Source organism: Cydia fagiglandana, chromosome 5 (genome assembly GCF_963556715.1).
Source record: "Cydia fagiglandana chromosome 5, ilCydFagi1.1, whole genome shotgun sequence".
NCBI classification, from domain to species: domain Eukaryota; kingdom Metazoa; phylum Arthropoda; class Insecta; order Lepidoptera; family Tortricidae; genus Cydia; species Cydia fagiglandana.
Window position 1 is genome coordinate 20,019,788 of NC_085936.1, and position 19,861 is coordinate 20,039,648.

The 19,861-nt window shown below is 40.3% G+C and overlaps 1 protein-coding gene across 3 annotated transcripts in view; it reads right to left on the reverse strand.

The window, feature by feature from the left end:
- The window catches only part of LOC134664632 (aminopeptidase N), a 199,720-nt gene that overhangs the window by 18,556 nt on the left and 161,303 nt on the right, over positions 1-19,861 (reverse strand). The window contains exons 2-11 of one of the 3 annotated variants that reach the window (XM_063521366.1): positions 10,407-10,477; positions 9,698-9,847; positions 9,013-9,128; positions 8,051-8,245; positions 7,477-7,632; positions 6,924-7,060; positions 6,272-6,461; positions 5,380-5,530; positions 4,107-4,318; positions 3,164-3,347 (exon numbers count right to left, since the gene is read on the reverse strand). In XM_063521366.1, the coding sequence (XP_063377436.1) occupies positions 3,164-3,347; positions 4,107-4,318; positions 5,380-5,530; positions 6,272-6,461; positions 6,924-7,060; positions 7,477-7,632; positions 8,051-8,245; positions 9,013-9,128; positions 9,698-9,847; positions 10,407-10,469 (1,554 nt within the window). In that variant the 5' untranslated portion in view covers positions 10,470-10,477. Of the gene's footprint in view, positions 1-3,163; positions 3,348-4,106; positions 4,319-5,379; positions 5,531-6,271; positions 6,462-6,923; positions 7,061-7,476; positions 7,633-8,050; positions 8,246-9,012; positions 9,129-9,540; positions 9,591-9,697; positions 9,848-10,406; positions 10,480-19,861 lie in introns of those variants that run through there. The other 2 variants (XM_063521365.1, XM_063521367.1) reach the window with 2 other exon arrangements.

The following is a 19,861-nucleotide window of genomic DNA, read 5'->3' on the forward strand; positions in this document are numbered from 1 at the left end:
GAATAATGTCTAATCAAATTTAACGAAAAAGAATTCTTATAATGCCGTATAATTTTTTATGCATTGGTTTCAGATTAAACATGTTTACAGACACATTTTGTATGACGGGAGATAGGTGATCGCGTGGTGCTTTCCATAGAAAACGAAGCGCCGGAAGTCCCGGCCCAGCCCCGGCTAGGTCTAGCGTGAGTCATCCTTTAAATCGGAGACCAACGCCTTATAATGTAACCGAATATCGAAATCGATACAATTCGAAGTTATAAAATATGGATGAACATGAGACTAAGCAAGAACGGTTGATAGTAATACTAGCCCAAGTCTTACTAGGTAACTTATTTTTGCTACCCAAGTTCTGACACTGAGAAAGCCGTAGCCGCCCTACCTTATCTAGGGCCCTATCGAATCGATCGGCCACGTATCGGCTCCGAACCCAAAAGACTAATGGATACTTTTCATTGGTTAAATGTCCGTGAAATTTCTTTTTTTACATGCATAGAAATTGGGAGCACTTTATAGAACGACGGATTAAATTGAATGATTTCGTATTCTGTAAATGTAGGTTACGCTTCGCATATCGATATCGAGTTCCATAGATTTGATCACTTAGATGAAATTGCAAAATATAGTGTATTCAAATCGCGAATTCAATTTTTTTTATATCAGTGTAATGTACTGAAATTAAAGAACATAAAAACTTTTTACAAAAAAAAAGAAAACCGACTTCAAAAAGGATGAAATAAAATATTATCCATTTTAAGTCTATGCGTTACCAACTGATATGTTTGAAGTCGGTGCCAAGCCAACTTTGGAAGCATACCATGATTTTGGTGCGAATCGATAAGGATGTACGTTGGTTTGCCTTACACGACGACAATTAACGTACTTTCTGTAGGTACAGTTGACGTTAAAAATATGTTTACACTTTTCGTCTTATTACAAAGGAGTAAGGTGAAAAAGTGTAACCATATCTTTGACGTCGAATGTACCTAAGAACACACCTCAGAACACACGATCCAACCTTAGCACAGTCCGTACCATGTTAGTCGGTACGCAAGCGTGAGATTGGGACTGAAGTTATTTCTCGTCCCTTATTCAGAGAACTACGTTTCATAGTATAAAACAATTCAAGGAATTTACTTTCTTGCCAAATGTCACCTGAAGCGGTTCAGTTGTATAGCCATGAAAAGGTGACAAAGAGGCAGACAGAATTACTTACACATTTATAATAGTTTATAATACAGTTCTAATGGGATTTATAGCCATAAGGCTGATTATATTTGACGGGTATTGTTACTACTTGGCTTGGCACCGACTTCAAACATATCAGTTGGTAACGCATAGACTTAAAATGGATAATATTTTATTTCATCCTTTTTGAAGTCGGTTTTCTTTTTTTTTGTAAAAAGTTTTTATTTTTCAATTTTTAGTTTTAACGCATTGTTAAGAGCGCGACGCATGAATGAAAAACAACATCATGACTAACACTAAATTCGTGTATCTACTTTAATAAATATGTAATCAGGAATTTTCTCGAGTCCGTCTGGGAAATTACAATTCCTGTCACTACACTAAATCCATCCTCCGCCCCGCCACTGACCCAATCTCTCAACCCCCCCGATCACTCTACCTCACAGCGTATCAACTCCTGATCCATGTACCCCTCGGCCCTGAACCAGCAGCCCTACAACCACCATTACCCGACCCCTTTATCCCCGACCCCTTAACTCCTAACCCTAACCCCCGATCAGTAGCCTTACCAGCTTTCCAAGAGTTTGACATTGATTTATTCGCTAGCGTGTGTGTAACTTACTTTCTTTGCATCTCGCTCGTATTGGCATATTAGTGCGAGCGAGATGCATAAAAAGTTAGTTACGAAGACGTTAGCGTCGCTAACTTAGCGAATATGTCAATGTCAAACTCGTGGTACGGCTACACTTGCACTACATCAAATTGGCGGTGTTCGGAAGCAAATGCTTGAGTTACTTTAGAAAACACCGAAATCACTTTACACGTGCCTTTAAAAACTGAGGAGTTCCCTCAGTTCCTCATGGATTCCATCATCAGACCAGAACCAAAAATAATACGAAAACACCTAGGAGGCAACTCCTTTCAAACAAAAAAAGAATTACTCAATTCGGATCACAGGTGCCGGAGTAATCGCTGAACATACTACATTTAAAAAATCATCATCATTATCATCAAAACAATCATCATCATCAGGTCTACTTCATCAAAGTGGTGGTTTTCGGGAGAAAATGCTCGAGTTGCTTAAGAAAACACCCAAATCACCATGCATGTGCCTTTAAAAATTGAGGAGTTCCCTCAATTCCTCATGGATCCCATCATCAGAACAGAACCAAATTAAAATAGGACCAACTCGGAGGTGGCTCCTTTCGATCAAAAAAAGAATTACTCAAATCTGATTACGGATGTCAGAGTAATCGGTGAACGTACTACATTTAAAAAATCATCATTATTATCATCAAAACAATCATCATCATCAGGTCTACTTCATCAAAGTGGTGGTTTTCGGGAGAAAATGCTCGAGTTGCTTAAGAAAACACTCAAATCACCATGCATGTGCCTTTAAAAATTGAGGAGTTCCCTCAATTCCTCATGGATCCCATCATCAGAACAAAACCAAATTAAAATGGGACCAACTCGAAGGTAGCTCCTTTCGATCAAAAAAAGAATTACTCAAATCGGACTACGGATGTCGGAGTAATCGGTGAACGTACATAGAAAAAAAAAAAAAAAAAAAATAGCCACAACCGAATACAGAACCTCCTCCTTCTATGAAATGGAAGTCGGTTAAAAATATTCAACATTATTAAGGTCACTTGCTGGATTTACAATTTTTGCATCTTATATGTGTAGTGTGATACTATCACGATGCCATTCTGCACGGTTGCTCCCGTGTGTGAGTAAGACAGAGCTTTGCGCGTATATAGCAATGTCCGGCTGGCTTGTGGATCCAATGTAAAGATCGCCTAGCTATCACTAACATCAACAAATCACATTAGGCTCAGGAGGATATTTTATTAGTATGGTGTCCGTAGAGAAATAAATCCTTTTGAAAAGACTCTTCACCTGATCGAGTAGGGCGTCCGAATATTTCAAATTGTATTAATCTTATTATTGACAATCAGGACTATTAACTAACCTGTCTCAACACTGCAGTTTTAGCCTCATAGTTCCTCTGAACAGTGACCAGCGGCAAGCGATCCTTCTCGATCCAGCTGTTGGCAACAGTCTTCACATCGACACTCTTCGGGATCTTGCCGTCGGCGGCTGCGGCTGCGTTCAGAGCCGACCAGATATCGTCACCGGTGAAGGTTTTGAATTTACTGCAATTTGAGAAAAAGTATCATATACCTACCTAAAGGGGCCCACTGATTACCAGTCCGCCGGACGATATCGGCCTGTCAGTTAAAAGCAAAAATTTACAGCTCCGAACAACTGACAGACTGATATCGTCTGGCGAACTGGTATTCTGCGGGCCCCTTAAAGGTACAACAAGTCGTAGGGATCTGATTAATTTGGGATACGCAAGATCACCACAGATTCTTGCGTGTCTGTCCAGCAGTGGTAATCATTTGTCTATAAGTAGTGATATTTTGATAGATCAACGTTATCGTTCACACATAACATACCTCTAGTTAGCTGATTGCTTTAATTTGCTGGTTATGAAAATCAAAATACATAGCTTTGCTTGTGCGGAATGGCAAGTGAATTTTATCGTTGTTTCTTCTTACACATAGCGAATCATTATCAGGAATGGGACATCATATCAATGAACGAATAGCGGTACCCGTCAAATATCGCTTTTTCTAGCCAGTACCTACAAATCCTGTCACCATGGCCCAAAACAGGCTAAGACAAAATTTTATGATTTAAACTCACTTCTTTTTAGTCGCGATACACGGCCGTCGTGAACGCTGCTCGCACTGTTAGTGCTTCAGAAAGGAGACCTAGGCTCTCCGAAACATGGCGCGTAAATGACTAAAAACAAGTGAGTCTAAACCGTAAAATTATTCAATGTTAGTATGTCTCACAACAGTTGAAATCCGATTAAAAGAAAATGGGTGAAATTGTTAATCACTTACTGGTCCTCAATGAACATTCTCAGCCCCTTCCTGAAGGTCTCGCCTCCCAACGTATAGTTGAACATCCTGAACAGCAGCTCGATCTTGGTGCACGTTGTCTCCTGCTTCATGCCCGTGATGCGGGAGTGAGGGTAGCGCTTGCTGAACTCGTAGTATAACGAGTAGAGGACCGTCATCGGCCATTTGCCTTCCATTTCTGATCCATTGTTGATCTGGGGAGAAGACTTCAGAGTTAATAAAGGATAACTTACGTACGGGCCGGAGTTTCCGGGGCTTACTTTTCTATGACATGACAGGTGATCACGTGATGTTTTCCATAGAAAACGATGCGCCGGAAGCTCCGGCCCAGTCTAACGTGAGTCATCCTTTATGGACAAAAGGGACTATGTATTTCTTCCATTTCCAAATGTATGTCAAGCAGATGTCAAGTTACAATGACTGAACGAATACAAGTATAATATAAGACGAAAGGAAGCTTACACCTTCAGAGTATGAAACATTTTTTGGCATTCAATAAGCAATACGTTATTGATCTGATTGATCGATTGACTTGATTAATTCGACCCGATACACCGGTGCAGCCATATCCGATCAATAATTATTAAAAAAAAAACAGATCGAGGATACAATAAGTTTTGTTACCGAAAGGTATCTAAGCAGTTAAATTAACACCTTCTGAAGCCATCAACCTAAATTTTGAGACATCTTAATGGTAACATTCCATTTCTGACCGCAGCTACACTACCGTTACTGAACGCGTCGCTGTCATTATCAATTTCCATAGTAAAATGAACAGTATAGTGCAGCTGTCTTTGGAAATGGACTGACACCTTATAGACCGGGAGATAGTGACACATTTTACTGGGTCATTTGTACCAGTATGGCGGTTCGTCAGGGGTCTAAGCATGTAATGAATGAAAGAAAAATGATGGTCATAGCGCTGGTACCGGCGGCCCAATCGTGTGGGCGTTAGTCGAACGTGTCGGATAAAATACGAGTGTCGAACGATTTGTTCCACAAAAATCCTCGTATTTTCCGATAGTCCATAAAAAAGAAGTAGGCGGTAGCATAATGCCATACTTCTCCGGTGTGACTTACAGCTAACTTTCAAGTTAGATAGGGCCGCTTGCGCGTTCCAGGGTTAACCAAATAACAGTACAGTCAAAACCTGTATTATGTTATGTATAAACGGTTAACTCCGTGTTGGCTAACCCTGGAACGCGAAAGTGGCCCATAAGGGAGTTAGACGCCTTAAAACTTCTCAGATTTTTACCTTGAAAGCAGTCTCTGCAGCTAGGTACCCAACCAGAGCCTTGTTAAGGTGAGCATCAGACCACCACGCAGGCGTGGCTAAGGCACCCATCCACTGGTACGAGAGTTCTTGAGCGAGCTGGATGTAGCCGCGACTGCTAAGGTCGCTCTCCCTGAAACGAATGGGTATCTAAACTATTTGGAATAGTGTCAGAAAAAAACTTGAATGAATTGCAATTCATTATATAGCGAGATTTTAGAAGAACCCGGGCTTTTATTGACGAGAGACTCCGCATTTTGACCAGTGCCAACTATAATAAGTAATAATTGAGTGTCCGTAAAGGAAAAAAATACACATACCTACATTTTTTTGGCGCAAAAAGAAGGAAAAATGGTAACATATTGTTTAAGTTATTTATCTATCGTTTGTTGTATCCTAAATAAACAGGAAGGTAAATATTATTATAGTTGCTTATATGATACGAGATCTACGAGGAGCATTAAGGAGCTAATAACTTCTGTTAAATCGGGTTACTTAGTAAATATTGTTTCTTAAATATATTATTTGCGGGATAAATTTATTATTTCACTTCGCTTGTTTAATTTGAACTGATAGCCTTATGGTCTGGCCTTATTTAATTCATACAAGTCAATTTATAACCCTTAAGATTGACTTACACCGACTATAGGTTATCCGCTGGCTTTCACCTGGTTTCACCATTTGGGCAGCCCTACGTCGTCCAAGTCGTCCACCTTCTTTAGCTCTAGAACCAGAACCTGGCGATCTTCATCTCCTCACCTGAACACGATCAGTCCCCAGTTGTCAGCCGGCTTCATGCCCTGGTAGTTAAGCAGCGACGATGTCCAACCTCGTTAGCTGCAGAACAACAACCTGGCGATCCTCAGCTCCTCACCTGAACACGATCAATCCCCAGTTGTCAGCCGGCTTCACGCCCTGGTAGTTGGGCAACGCGACGATGTCCAACTTCTTCAGCGGCAGGGACACCTGCCAGAACCTCGCGACCTCCTTGAACACTCGCGCCAATTTTTCGTTGACGCCGTTGAGTGCTTCCAGGTATTCGAGACGGCCCCAAACTCGGAGTTCTGGATAAATGTGTTATTAGAGTTAGAAAATTTTGGCATAAAGGGGAAAGAAAATTTGTTAAAAAATTACTGCCCTTGGGCATACAAATTTATGATATTATTACAGCTACACAAGTCTAACAAAAACGGCGTTAGATAGCAGATAGTCACTGACGATGTTGTCTCTTCCGAACACACTAGGTATATGTTCTCTTTTAGAGTATTATACCCACTCGAGCAAGCTTAGAACATCCTTTAACTAGTCTATAACGCAGCAGTACCCTCCTCCTGTTATGCACCTAGCCAAGATGATCACACTAAACGAAAAGTTAAAATGTATCGAGACAGGTGTTACGAAAAGTCACGTAACAATATTTGTACATTATTTAAGTTTCGATTAGCGTATTCTATCAACGATTGCCATCTTGACACTTCCCCCAGCAATCAAAAATAACGACAAAAAATAACATAATAAATTCTCACCAATCTTGTTTCCTTTCTCATCAGTGTAGAAGCTGCTATTCAGTTGCATGAGATCAGCGATAACCAGCCCGAGGGTGAAGGTGGACATGGGTGGCGTGGTCTCGAAGTGGACCCATTCTGCGTTGGGCTCATCGGCACTGCAAAAGTTACACCATTACCTTAACGTACTAGATTATCGACTTCAAAGACGTTTTTCAAAACGTCTGGACCAATCCTTTAAAGTCGGTCTTGTTATTATTGCGTCAGCAGCTGATGGTGGGATCTTGGAGAAATCGAGAGAACTCTTCAAACTCCACTGTGGCACTCCTATAACGACCAAGATCTTAATCCTCACCCCAGCCGGAACGGGATTTATCCTGGCTGGTCTAAAGACTAGCAAAGAAGAAGACTGCAAGATAAAACTAAACTCCCGAACTTAAATATCTCTAATTACATTTCTCTAAAACAGGGCATTACTGAGTATGATCATGTACTTTGGCCGCGCCACACTTAGTTAGAACAGGGTCTTGTGTCCTGGCTAACCAGAGCTATGAAATATTCACCATGTACTTACATTTCCTCAATCCTTGCCACTGGCGTGTTGCTGAGTGCCACCATGGTCTTGGGTCGGACCACACTCAATTGGAACGGGGTCTTGTATCCCGGCTCGTCGAAGCATGGAAACATGCGACGAGCATTGTTGGGACGTAGCTGGGTCGCTGCTACTATCCTGGTGATAGAAATAAAATCTCATAGGATAATTTAAAAATAATTCTGTGAGAAGAATTAAAACAACGGGTTTTCTGCGCCCCGTTTCAACATAGAAATAGATACCTAGGTACAAGTTTTTGTAGTACTTCATGCCCTTCTCCTATATCAATTCCACCTTGAGACTTTTGTATTGAGCCCATCCACCCTATTATGTGGTTGCATTTGTTTTCCTTTTTTCACTATTCGACTGCTTTTGCATCGTTAACTACCATATCAGAATTGCGGTCGAGCTGACAATAAAATTGTGTACAAAAAAACATGATTAAGAGAATCATTGCCTCTAGCTAAAAAGTGTTTGAAGTATTTTCCTTGTGAAACTAAATAACCACCTAAATACTTCTCCGGACTCGTCAAATTATAGAATACAATATTCGTACCTCTCGACCTCCTGTTCGGTTTGATAAGTTGATTTGAAAAAAGCTTCAGTCTGCGCCGTCTCCAGGTTTCCATTGAAGGTGAACTCCAGCGTACCCTTGCAGCCTTTAGGTATAATCTTTTCAAGGCGGAGCAAAACGATGGGCTTCTTAGGGTCTGTTGTGATTTTCTTTACTGTGACCTTTTCCAGTTGTTTGCTGAAATGATGTGAATTTTGACAAGTTGACACAGTTTATCTGAAGACTGTAACTTAATACCTACAGAGTTACGATTTCAAAGAAACGAAATCATATAAACCAAAACTAAATTCTAGTTTGTTACCGCAAACTATTAAATTTCAGTAGGTACTTACTTAGTAGGTACCTAAATATACTTGTAAAGCATAATGCACCTTGATTATACGGCACGCTACGTACGATACGAATCCTATTTTCTCTCGAAATTCGAGCTTGATTGGCCTGTAGACATGTTTACTTGTCTAACTAGAGATGTTCATTGTGTTTGATTACAATCCTGTTTGTATGCTTAAATACGATTGTGCTTAGTCTGCGTTTTCATTGTGTTTCGATTATAAAGTCTGGAAGTCCAATTAGTGACTAGAAAATGTCTGGAAATCTGAAACATATTGGGGAGCAAGGGTCTGTTCTACCCAGAAGTGAGTTAAGAGTGCGCATTAAGGCTGGGCAATCTGTGAGGAAAAGTCTTTATAATACACCAATGTTATACAGGGTGTTTCTGACCATAAGGCTTTAAATTCAGGGCTCGATTCTACTCGCTAAACTGAGCTACTTTTATTATGGCACCAACCCCGAAATCCCGAAAAAAAAAACTTTTTCATACATTTTGGCTGATCAGATGTCGACGCTTTCTATGGAAAAGCCAAAAAAAAATCCCCGATTTTAGGGTTGGTCCCATAGTAAAAGTAGCTCAGTTTAGTGAGTAAAATCAAGCCCTGTATACTTACTTGACTGCGGGCACGTGCGCGTTGACCTGCGCGTCGCTGATTTCAATCTCGTGCGCGCAGTGCACCTTGAGTTCATCGGCGTCTTGCAGCCAGCTCACGTTGATGCTGACGCGGCCCTGGTGAAAAGAAAACAGAACAAGTACCGTAAAACCACCCAACCATACCCCAAATGCTCCTAACTACGCGGCCCTGGCGGCCATGCGACACACATGAGACACGTTAAACGGACCATACCCACACGGTATTTAGGTTCACGTCTCTCCTGAGGAGATATCCAAAGTTAAGGATTATAAAGTCTAACTTTCTGATATAACTCTTAGGGCCTTTTGCACCATCCCACTAACCCGTGTTAACCGGTTAAACCTGGAGTTACCATGGTTAATACCAGTACAATTTGACACTGGGTTAACGGTTTAATCGCTTAACCCCGGGTAAGTGGGACGGTGCAAGTGGGCTTTATTCGTGTAATCTTTTATCCCCTTTTTTATTACCCTGTGTGATAACAGTTAGAGACGAACTAAAGAAAACCTTCAATACTCCATCCTCAAAGTATGGTCCCAGCTGACGCTTGTAGCCTGTGGTCTGTCCAGGCAATTTTTAGTCAGTGATTGTGCGTTGCTTATATCTATTATGGAGCTTTGTTGTAAGGGAGATGCTAGTATGAAAGAGGTAAATTAAAGAATACCTTGAACACTCCATCCTCAAGGTACGGTTCTAGTTGCAGCTTGTACCCTGTGGGTTCCACGATCTTCTCCAGACGACTTTCTATAGTCAGAGCGTGTGCGTTGTTCAGGTCTATGCTGCGGGTCTTGATTATGTGGAGGGGACGAGGATGCTGAAAGTTACAAGTTTGGTCAAAATAATGTGAGTGTCTCCCTAGCAGAAATGAGCGGGAATGAGAAGATACGTGAGGGAATCAACCAATAGAATTGTTTATAATCCACATCTCTTCTCTGCTCCGCTGAATTACCTCCAACCAATGCTATTGGTTGTCGTATGTCTCATCTTCACCTCAGTGAAAAGGAAGCCTGATCCCGGTATTTTGCCACGGCTCATTTTGGGAGCTTAGCTTAGCTTAGCTCGGTAACCTTATCCTAAGAATTAACCCAGGCACACTAGGACTAGGACTGAATAGGAAAATTTTATAGGAAAGTCTGGAATATAATCATAAGAAATAAAGAAAATTTCGGTTTTGGAAATGGAAAGTTTAAATCTCCATTTTAAAATATAAGTCTCCAAAATTTTTCCCCTTTGGAGATTTAGCAATTTTTGAAACTTTTCAGGGGCACATCAGAACGTGCGATTATTCGACTAAAATAACGACTCGATTAAACTTATGTATACCATTAACAATAATAATGTATGAACTAAGTGCTTAAACCAGAGGAACATACCTTATCCGGAGGCATTGCTCGTGCGAACATGCACAGACCCAAGAACAGCGTGGTGACGAACATTCTGCTTAACCTGGGAACAAAATGATTCATGTTGATAACCGATGATGGGGCTTTCGCGAGTACAGCCGTACAATCGGTATTGGAAATGGTCACATCACTATTAGCGCGGCAAGGACAGTCCTTGTCACTGGAAGACGAGCATCGCCGCAATGGCGGTGTCGTAGTGGAGTCTCCCAAGTTATGTCTGTTTTCCGTGGTTTAATTGTATTAAACACTTTATTTGATGATGCTAGGTGTATTAGTTTTACAATGTTTACAAAGATATACTCAGACATGTATATTAGAGGCGTCTATCGGAAAAGTAAACGTTGTCCATATCGTCCATGCAAAAATAAAATTTATTAAAAGAGAGCGTAGCACGAGCGAATCGTCTACTAGAAAAAGCGTAGCGTAGAAAGCTTAAGAGGATAGTCGAGTCGAGGATATGGAAAATATTTTCACACAATTTGATGTACAAATATCAAAAAAAATTATGCCCCCGTGTTTCACTTTTTTCATATACTTAAGTATTAACTATAAGATTTAGAAGCCAAAAAACATAATCCTTGCATTTTTTAAAACCATTACTTTTGAACACCATAGCTTGCATGGCAAATTTTACAGACCATTTTGCCAAGCGTGTCAACTTTGCCTAATTTGGGGTGGTTTTAATTTCGCCGCCTTGAGCTATGGCACAAACGTACGACCTGATTAAATGTCTAAGGAAGTAATTAGGTGAGTAGTAACTCAGGCCCTTTGGTTCACTCCTTTTGGTGTAGGTTCTTTTGTTAACTCTTTACTTTTGTGCTTTCATTCCATTTTGTTAGTTTGTCTAAAATAGAAATTTCGATAAAAAGAAGTTTAACCTAACAGGGGCTAACCTAACCTAACAAAGCTGCGCCGTAGCGAAACGGTAATCTCTCTATCACTCTTCCATATTATATGTGCGACAGAAAAACATTAGCGTATCGTTCGCTATGGAGCGAACGATTGGCATCTTGGCTAGGCATCCAGAACAGATAGAAAAATAGAAAATACATAGATGGAATAATCTGTATTGCACCTCAGTAAAAGATTAAAGAAACAGTAATTGACTGAAGATAAAGGCAGACAACATGCGGTCTTATCGCTACAGAGCGATCTCTTCCAGGATCACCTTTGGGTAGGTAGCGGGAACGGAGAATTTAATCAAAAGTAGGTATTTGTTGCAAAACGCTATGAAGCTTAATTTTGTACACAATTACACTAAACAAACATACCTAAACACATTTATAACAAACGAGTTTGGTAGATGCGTGGTATTTTTCGCAATAGTCATTTCCTGTTTAAGATATTTTTATAAATAACAAAACATACATTTAAATCGTCAGGTAAAATGGGGTGAGTAGGGACAAAACTGACATTCAAACCTCGATAAAACTTTATTTTTATACAGGATGTCCAGTAATTAATGGACAACCTTCTAACCATCGACAGGGCACCATAGGCTAGTCTAGAAAATGCACTTATACCTCTAATAAAAGTTTCGTGGTTTTCAAGATAATCGAACTTACTTACTACGCAGTAGCCTGTAAAAATCAACTCCCCTCTCTGTCATCCCTCCTCACCCCATTCATCACCCAACTGCCCTCGTAATCCCTACTCACCCCATTTTACGGTACCAAAATATTTTAGTTAGAATGTATGATTTCCTTGGTTTGACGTACCTAAGTAGGTGCCTATCCCCCGCGTATTTTAACATTATCCAACATTAACCAATAAAGGCAGGCTCAATGGACCATTGTGCCGAGTGTGACCTGTCCCAGCCAATTGCCTTCAAGGATTTAGTTTTACGCACGTGATGCTTCGGTGATAATACGTATATTTATAATAAGGATATGAGTAATACTGGAATTACTGAATAGAATGGCTAATCATTGTAGCTGTCCACAGTGACGCGGGTGCTTTAAAGTTATGCGTATATCCTGTGGACAAATGGACATCATAAAGAAAGTGGCTTGATGTTCTTGCTGTTGTTCAAAATTTCTACTTCTTTAAAAGTTGATAAAAGGCATAATCACTATAATCAGTCAATTTTTCCATGCTTTGAATACACGTGTCATTTCTATTACACAGTTAAATTCTTCGCCAATTTCCTTAGGTCAAACTAATTTATTTTGATACTCCCAGACCAGATGTCATGGAAGGATTTGAGTTATTATCTTTGCGGTATGACGTTGAGAGGAAGCCATCTTCAATTACTTAACACATTATTTTTTTATTAACATTCAAATATCAGTAAACATAGAAATAATAAAAATACCTATTTATTTAAATTACTGAACATTGTGGAATACCCAAAGAAACAACTGCGTATGTACAGGTCAACTGGGGCCGTCGATAAGAAGATAAATATGACTATTAATTTATGATCAACTACGGACTGATTAAAGGTATATAAAGTAAATGAAAATGTAATGTAGATATAAGTATGTTAAAGAATTCTTTGGCATGGCATTGAAACCCTAGGTCCATGGGGTCCCAGCGCGCACAAGTTCGTAGACATCGCGAAGTGTCTGGTTGTCGTAACTTGGGAGTTGGGACCGAAGAGCTGGCGGCCACCTCGCACAACGCATATTCGGCATTGCGATACAACAAGGAAATGCCGCCAGCATCCTTGGTACAATGCCTCAAGGGCCTATTTTAGATTTAACCTAGTTTTTAATTTCGTTTAGTAATACCACTGTTTATATCTTGTTTGTAAATAAATTATTTGTATTTGTAAGTATGTTAAATGAATAATGATTCCTTAAAATAAAATCCAGGTGTACTTACGTGTATTGCCGGCGGCGCACTGGGCCGCTCGGGGCTCCGTGGCCCCTCGCCAGGCAGGATATAGCTCATTCCTGAGATTGGCTTGTTAGTAATTGTAATCTTGTTTAGGTATGTCAACACGAGGGCGGTCGCTAGTGACGTCATGATTGCCTGAGATTTCCGAAAACTACGATAGACTCTAATAACAGATTTAAAGTCAGAAAAGGCAATTGCAACTAAGGAGCAAATGCAATGAGTGCACCCATATGTTTACACTTGACTGTATCAATTCAAAGTAATAGTGAAAAATATTGTATCTAAAAAATAAAAGAATAATCTAGTTAATGTAATTTTTAAAAGTCCATCCTACCAGCAAACTTGAGAAAACTACTCAAAATTTGCATCAAATTATTTTGCACTCTAGAGGACAAATTGTAAAACGTAGTTATCTGCCATGCGACAAAGGATATATAGGTACTAAGACCCACTTGCACCATTCCATTGATCCGGGTTTAACCGGTTAAACCTGGAGTTACCATGGTTACCAGTACAATTCGATTCTAGGTTAACGGTTTAATCGCTTAACCCCGGGTTAGTAGGATGGTGCAAGTGGGCCTTAGAATGTTTAGCTATCTAAATAGTTCATCTCTTAATATCCTGTAAAACCTACGATTTATTTACACCTCTAATAAGTCCAACTCCGATGTATAGGTACCACGTACCATCTATTTACTGTTTTCTTTAAACGATTCTGGTAAAATCCAGTGAACTTAAATCCTGAGTCCAGAACTGTCATAGGCAAAATGGAGCTATAGTACCTAATACGCATAATAAAAAAAATCGATCCAACAATCTTATCTTTATCGCCAAAGTTATGTGATGGATGGAACTACCCAAAATAAAATAAAAACTAAAATACAAATGTCCGGAACACTTATTATGTCATCATTCAGTTTTCATATGTAATAAAAAATAAGTTCAAAAACTAAAACCCGACTACTGCAAATCGCGCCCTAAAAAGTATGAAACAAGATAGAATTCTTATCTAAAATGATCAAGCAGGAATTATTATAAATGTTACCATTTCTTTATATAAAAATACAACGTAACATAATTTACTGAATTTTTTATATATTTACAGAGATTCAGAGGATCGCCGTGGTCGTATGCCACGATTATAAACTTAAAAGTAATGTGGCATACGACCACGGCGATCCTCTGAATCTCTGTAAATATATATAAAATTCAGTAAATTATATTACGTTGTATTTTTATATAAAGAAATGGTAACATTTATAATAATTCCTGCTTGATCATTTTAGATAAGAATTCTATCTTGTTTCATACTTTTTAGGGCGCGATTTGCAGTAGTCGGGTTTTAGTTTTTGAACTTATTTTTTATTTAATTAATTTTGGGGTCATGATTTCGTTACTAACTTTTCGAAGTCACTTTATGTTACTTTTGCGAGGGCGTCCTCAGTACAGAAATGCACGCAGAGCGCCGCGGTATCGGGCTACGCCCGACTCCTTTAGTGCCTAAGAGGGCGCCGATAGCGGCCGTCTTTGGAACGCGTACGTCGGGCTACGCCCGACTCTTTTAGTATGAGGGCGCCGAAGGCGCCCGGCTTTGGAACGCGTACGTCGGGTTACGCTCGACACTTTTAGTATGAGGGCGCCGAAGGCGCCCGGCTTTGGAACGCGTACGTCGGGCTACGCCCGATACTTTTAGTATAAGGGCGCCAAAGGCACCCGGCTTTGCATCGCGTACGTCGGGCTCCGCCCGACTCATTTAGTATAAGGGCGCCGAAGGCGCCCGGCTTTGGAACGCGTACGTCGGGCTACGCCCGACATTTTTGGTATGAGCCCGGCTTTGCAACGCGTACGTCGGGCTCCGCCCAACTCTTTTAGTATGAGGGCGCTAAAGGCGCCCGGCTTTGGAACGCGTACGTCGGGCTACGCCCGACACTTTTAGTATGGGGGCGCCGAAGGCGCCCGGCTTTGCAACGCGTACGTCGGGCTCCGCCCGACTCTTTTAGTATGAGGGCGCTAAAGGCGCCCGGCTTTGGAACGCTTGCGTCGGGCTACGCCCGACTCTTTTAGTATGAGGGCGCCGAAGGCGCCCGGCTTTGGAACGCGTATGTCGGGCTGCGCCCCTCTTTTAGTATAAGGGCGCCGAAAGCGCCCGGCTTTGGAACGCGTACGTCGGGCTCCGCCCGACTCTTTTAGTATGGGGGCGCCGCAGGTGCCCGGCTTTGGAACGCGTACGTCGGGCTACGCCCGACTCTTTTAGTATGAGGGCGCCTTCGACTTTGAGGGCGCCGAAGGCGCCCGGCTTTGGAACGCGTATGTCGGGCTACGCCCGACACTTTTAGTATGAGGGCGCCGAAGGCGCCCGGCTTTGGAACGCGTATGTCGGGCTACGCCCGACTCTTCTAGTACTGCAACGCGTACGTCGGGCTACGCCCGACACGTTTAGTATGAGGGCGCCGAAGGCGAGATTTAGCAAGAGAAATATCTGTTTTTTTCCGATATAATAAAGTTTTTTTTAATAATACAATGATGGTGGCAAACAGGAATACGGCCCGCCCGATGGTAAGTGGTAATCGTAGCCCATGGATGCCTGTGACGTCAGCAACAGTGATTTTACAATTCGTCGCACCTGTCACCGATGTGAAATTGGGGCCAGGACTTCTATACCTATTCACGTTATAAAATGTTGCAGGACATTAAAAAAACACCATGTATAGCGGCCAAACAAATTTCTTTTGCAAAAACCTTCTTGTATCGCCGTAGTCGCGTAACACGCGGATAGAATCCAGAGCGCTTGTAGATTCATAGTTCGAATCACCTAACTGAAAATTTAATGTTTTATCTGGCGCATGCAAGCAAAGCCGGGTGCAAAAGCTAACAATATTTATATATTTGAAATGTGCTAATTGAGCTCTTTACAATGATGTATATCACGTCATCATTACTTTATTTTATTTTTTTGGTTCGTGACTTTATGACCTGTAGAGGGCGCAGTGTTCATTTTTTTGTGACGCCATATAGCCTATAACCAGCGGACGATTAAGACGATTCGAATGACTCATCGTTTGTTAAATTATAATAAGTACTTTAGAAGTTATGAGGGAACAGATGAACATACATACATACATACATACATACATACATACCCACATACATACCGGTCAAAATCATAACCCTCCTTTTGCGTTGCCGTAGTCGGGTAAAAATAAAATGTTATCGAGGTTTGAATATCAGTTTTGACCCTACTCACCCCATTTTACGGTACCTATTTAATCAAGAGACAAAGGTAACATAAACAAACGTAAAAACACAATTTCTGCTGGCAGAGCGGACCAAAACGGTATAATTTTATGTATCCGCATAAAGAACAAAGTAAATGAAAACCTATAATTTATCGCTGCCTAGTCAATCGTGACCCGCGATTATATACGATTCGATTAGAATCCTCAATCCGACGACCCTAAAATAATTTGCTATGGAAGCGGATTCCCAAAAAAGCAAGGACCGGAATGATTATGGTAACAATATCATTTTCCATTGCTCAGGGCTCGATGTTATTGCTGGCTTTATTCTGTAATTCAAAAGCTTTGTAGTACATTGCCGAGAGAGTGCAATCGGAAAATACTGAACGAAGTCGAAATGCAGAGATGTATAACGGAACGTTTTGTTTTACGGTGTTATTGAGGGTGCTTGAGGGGAATAGGAGGGATTTGACGTAAGCGGTCACATCTGGTGACTGGAACAATGTTTTCATTAAGTTGTAATAGCTGCATTCCGTTGCAAGTTGCGAGTTTCATTACATTGCGGATTTTGATCGGCGGTCGGTTGAATTGGGCGTAGCCAACAGTGCGCAATGTAACTCAAATCGCATGCGAGTTCGCGCGCCGTCTAAATCAGCCCTATAAGTCTCAAGATACTAGCTTTTATAATTATATTATGTTTAATAAGAAACTTGCATTGCACGAAGCAAGAACTTACACCATAGACTGTATAAAATGATACTTCGACAGAGTACGTTGTTAGAAAGTAGTACATCTCTCAACGTTTACGAGTTAAGTCCAACCAAGTCTGCAGCCAAATTTCGTTACATACCCCTACACTGTCTGTAGGTAGGTTCTGTCGATCTGCCGTATTCGAACTTCAGGATATTCACAAGAGATGAGACGTACTAGATCCATTCTAGATACGTTACAGTTTAGATATCAACTAGTTCTCTTTTGCAGTGCAATTCGGGCAACCAATGTCACTTTTACGTTAGATAGAGTAAGATATCTATTAGATGTGAATTGGATCTCTAAGTCATATCCTGTGAAAATCGTTCAAGAGTATCTCCAGAATCGCGCAAATGTCAAATAAAATAAAATCTGAATCGGGCCCGATGTCAATCATCAGTACAGTTTTCAGTCAAAACCTGTTGTAGATGCTGGCTTCCTGACCATTATATTGTAAGGCCAAACACGAGTTTCATTAAACTTTTTGATATAATCCCTGAAGATATTCCAATGGTACCTACTGAAAGCGACTCCATAAAGGCACCCTACTCGTTTCACTCTGTCGTGGCAACAAAGGCACAATAAATGAGATTAGGTTGGATATATTGCTGCATTGCCTGCATTAGCTCGAGACACTTCTAATTTGATGCGATTAGAGCCACCTGGTGCACTCAGTTCAAAAGCGGGTTTTATGATAATAAAAAATAATGTAATGCTTTTTATGAAGAAGAGTTCTATTTAATATAAAACGCACAAACCTGGCAGAGCTATAAGTAGGTATCTCGCTTATTTAAAAAATCTGTTCAAGTGCGAGTCGGACTCGCGTTTAAGGGATCCGTAAGTATGTACATCACATAATTTTTGAAAATGATTTTTTTTGTACGTGAAATGTAAGTGAGACGTCTTGAAAAACCTGAATGGTCAGTTCAAAAACCAGATCTAACATGATGTGTTAAGGACGACTCACGTTATACTGGCCCTTGTCCGGGCCGGAGCTTCCGGAGCTTAATTTTCTATGACGTGACCGGCGATCACGTGATGCTTTCCATAGGAAACGATGCGTCGGAAATTCCGGATCGGACACGGCCCAAGGATTTGTTGACGTTATATGTCCGTCTTTGGGTCACAGACTTACATATGTGTTCCAAATTTCAACTTAATTAGTCCCGTAGTTTCGGAGCGAATAGGCTGTGACAACAGACGGACAGTCGGATGGATAGACGGACGCACGAGTGATCCTATAAGGGTTCCGTTTTTTCCTTTTGAGGTACGGAACCCTAAAAATACAGTCATCTTCTTTTTGAGCGCCACCATGCATAACAAAAAAGCCGCAAACGTCTAAATTTATCGACTTTAAGTATATTGTAATTCTCTAAATCCAAAATAGGACAGGAATTGCATGTAGCATGTAAGTTGTTAAAAATCTATCTATATATATAAATGCAAGTGTCCTGACTGACTGACTGACTGACTGATTCATCAACGCAGAGCCGAAACTACAAAAGATAGAAAGTTGAAATTTGCACACTAGATTAAATTTATAAAGTTTACAAGAGATAAGAAGCGATTTTGAGAAATTCAACCCGTAAGGGGGTTAAAAAGGGGATGAAAGTTTGTATGGGGTTCAAGTTTTATTTTAAGCTAGGAATTTGAAACTTCGTAAAAAGATATATTATTAAAATACAAGAAAACTAATTTCAGCGTTTTTGAAAATTCATCCCCTAAGGTGGTGAAAAAGGGGTTGAAAGTTTGTATGGATATCAAAAATTTTTTCGACAGCGGGACTTGAATCTTGGTATTTGGGGATATTATTAAAGGACAGGAAAAGTAATTTCAGCGTTTTGTAAAATTCATCCCCTAAAAGGGTTAAAAAGGGGTTGAAAGTTCGAATCCATTACAAATGCTTTGAAACTTCTTAGAAAGGCGTAATAGCTGATTAGAAAAAAAAGTAATTGCAACGTTTTTGGAAATTCAACCCCTAAAAGGGTTAAAAAGGGGATGAAAGTTCGTCTTGGGGTGCAAATTTTATTTTAAGCTAGGAACTTGAAACTTTGCAAAAATGTATTAAATTAAAATACAAGAAAACTAATTTCAGCGTTTTTGAAAATTCATCCCCTAAGGTGGTGAAAAAGGGGTTGAAAGTTTGTATGGATATCAAAAATTTTTTCGACAGCGGGACTTGAATCTTGGTATTTGGGGATATTATTAAAGGACAGGAAAAGTAATTTCAGCGTTTTGTAAAATTCATCCCCTAACAGGGTTAAAAAGGGGTTGAAAGTTTGAATTGAATCCACTACAAATGCTTTGAAACTTCTTAGAAAGGCGTATAACTGACTACAAAAAAAAGTAATTGCAACGTTTTGGAATTTCTACCCCTAAGGGGGTTAATAAGGGGATGAAAATTCGTCTTGGGGTGCAAATTTTATTTTAAGTAAGGAACTTGAAACTTTGCAAAAAGGTATTAAATTAAAATACAAGAAAACTGATTTCAGCGTTTTTGAAAATTTATCCCCTAAGGTGGTGTAAGGAGTTAGTTCATAAGTAAGTAATAATGCAACCTTGCTGTTTTTGTAGCTATAAATTACGTGTTTATTGAAT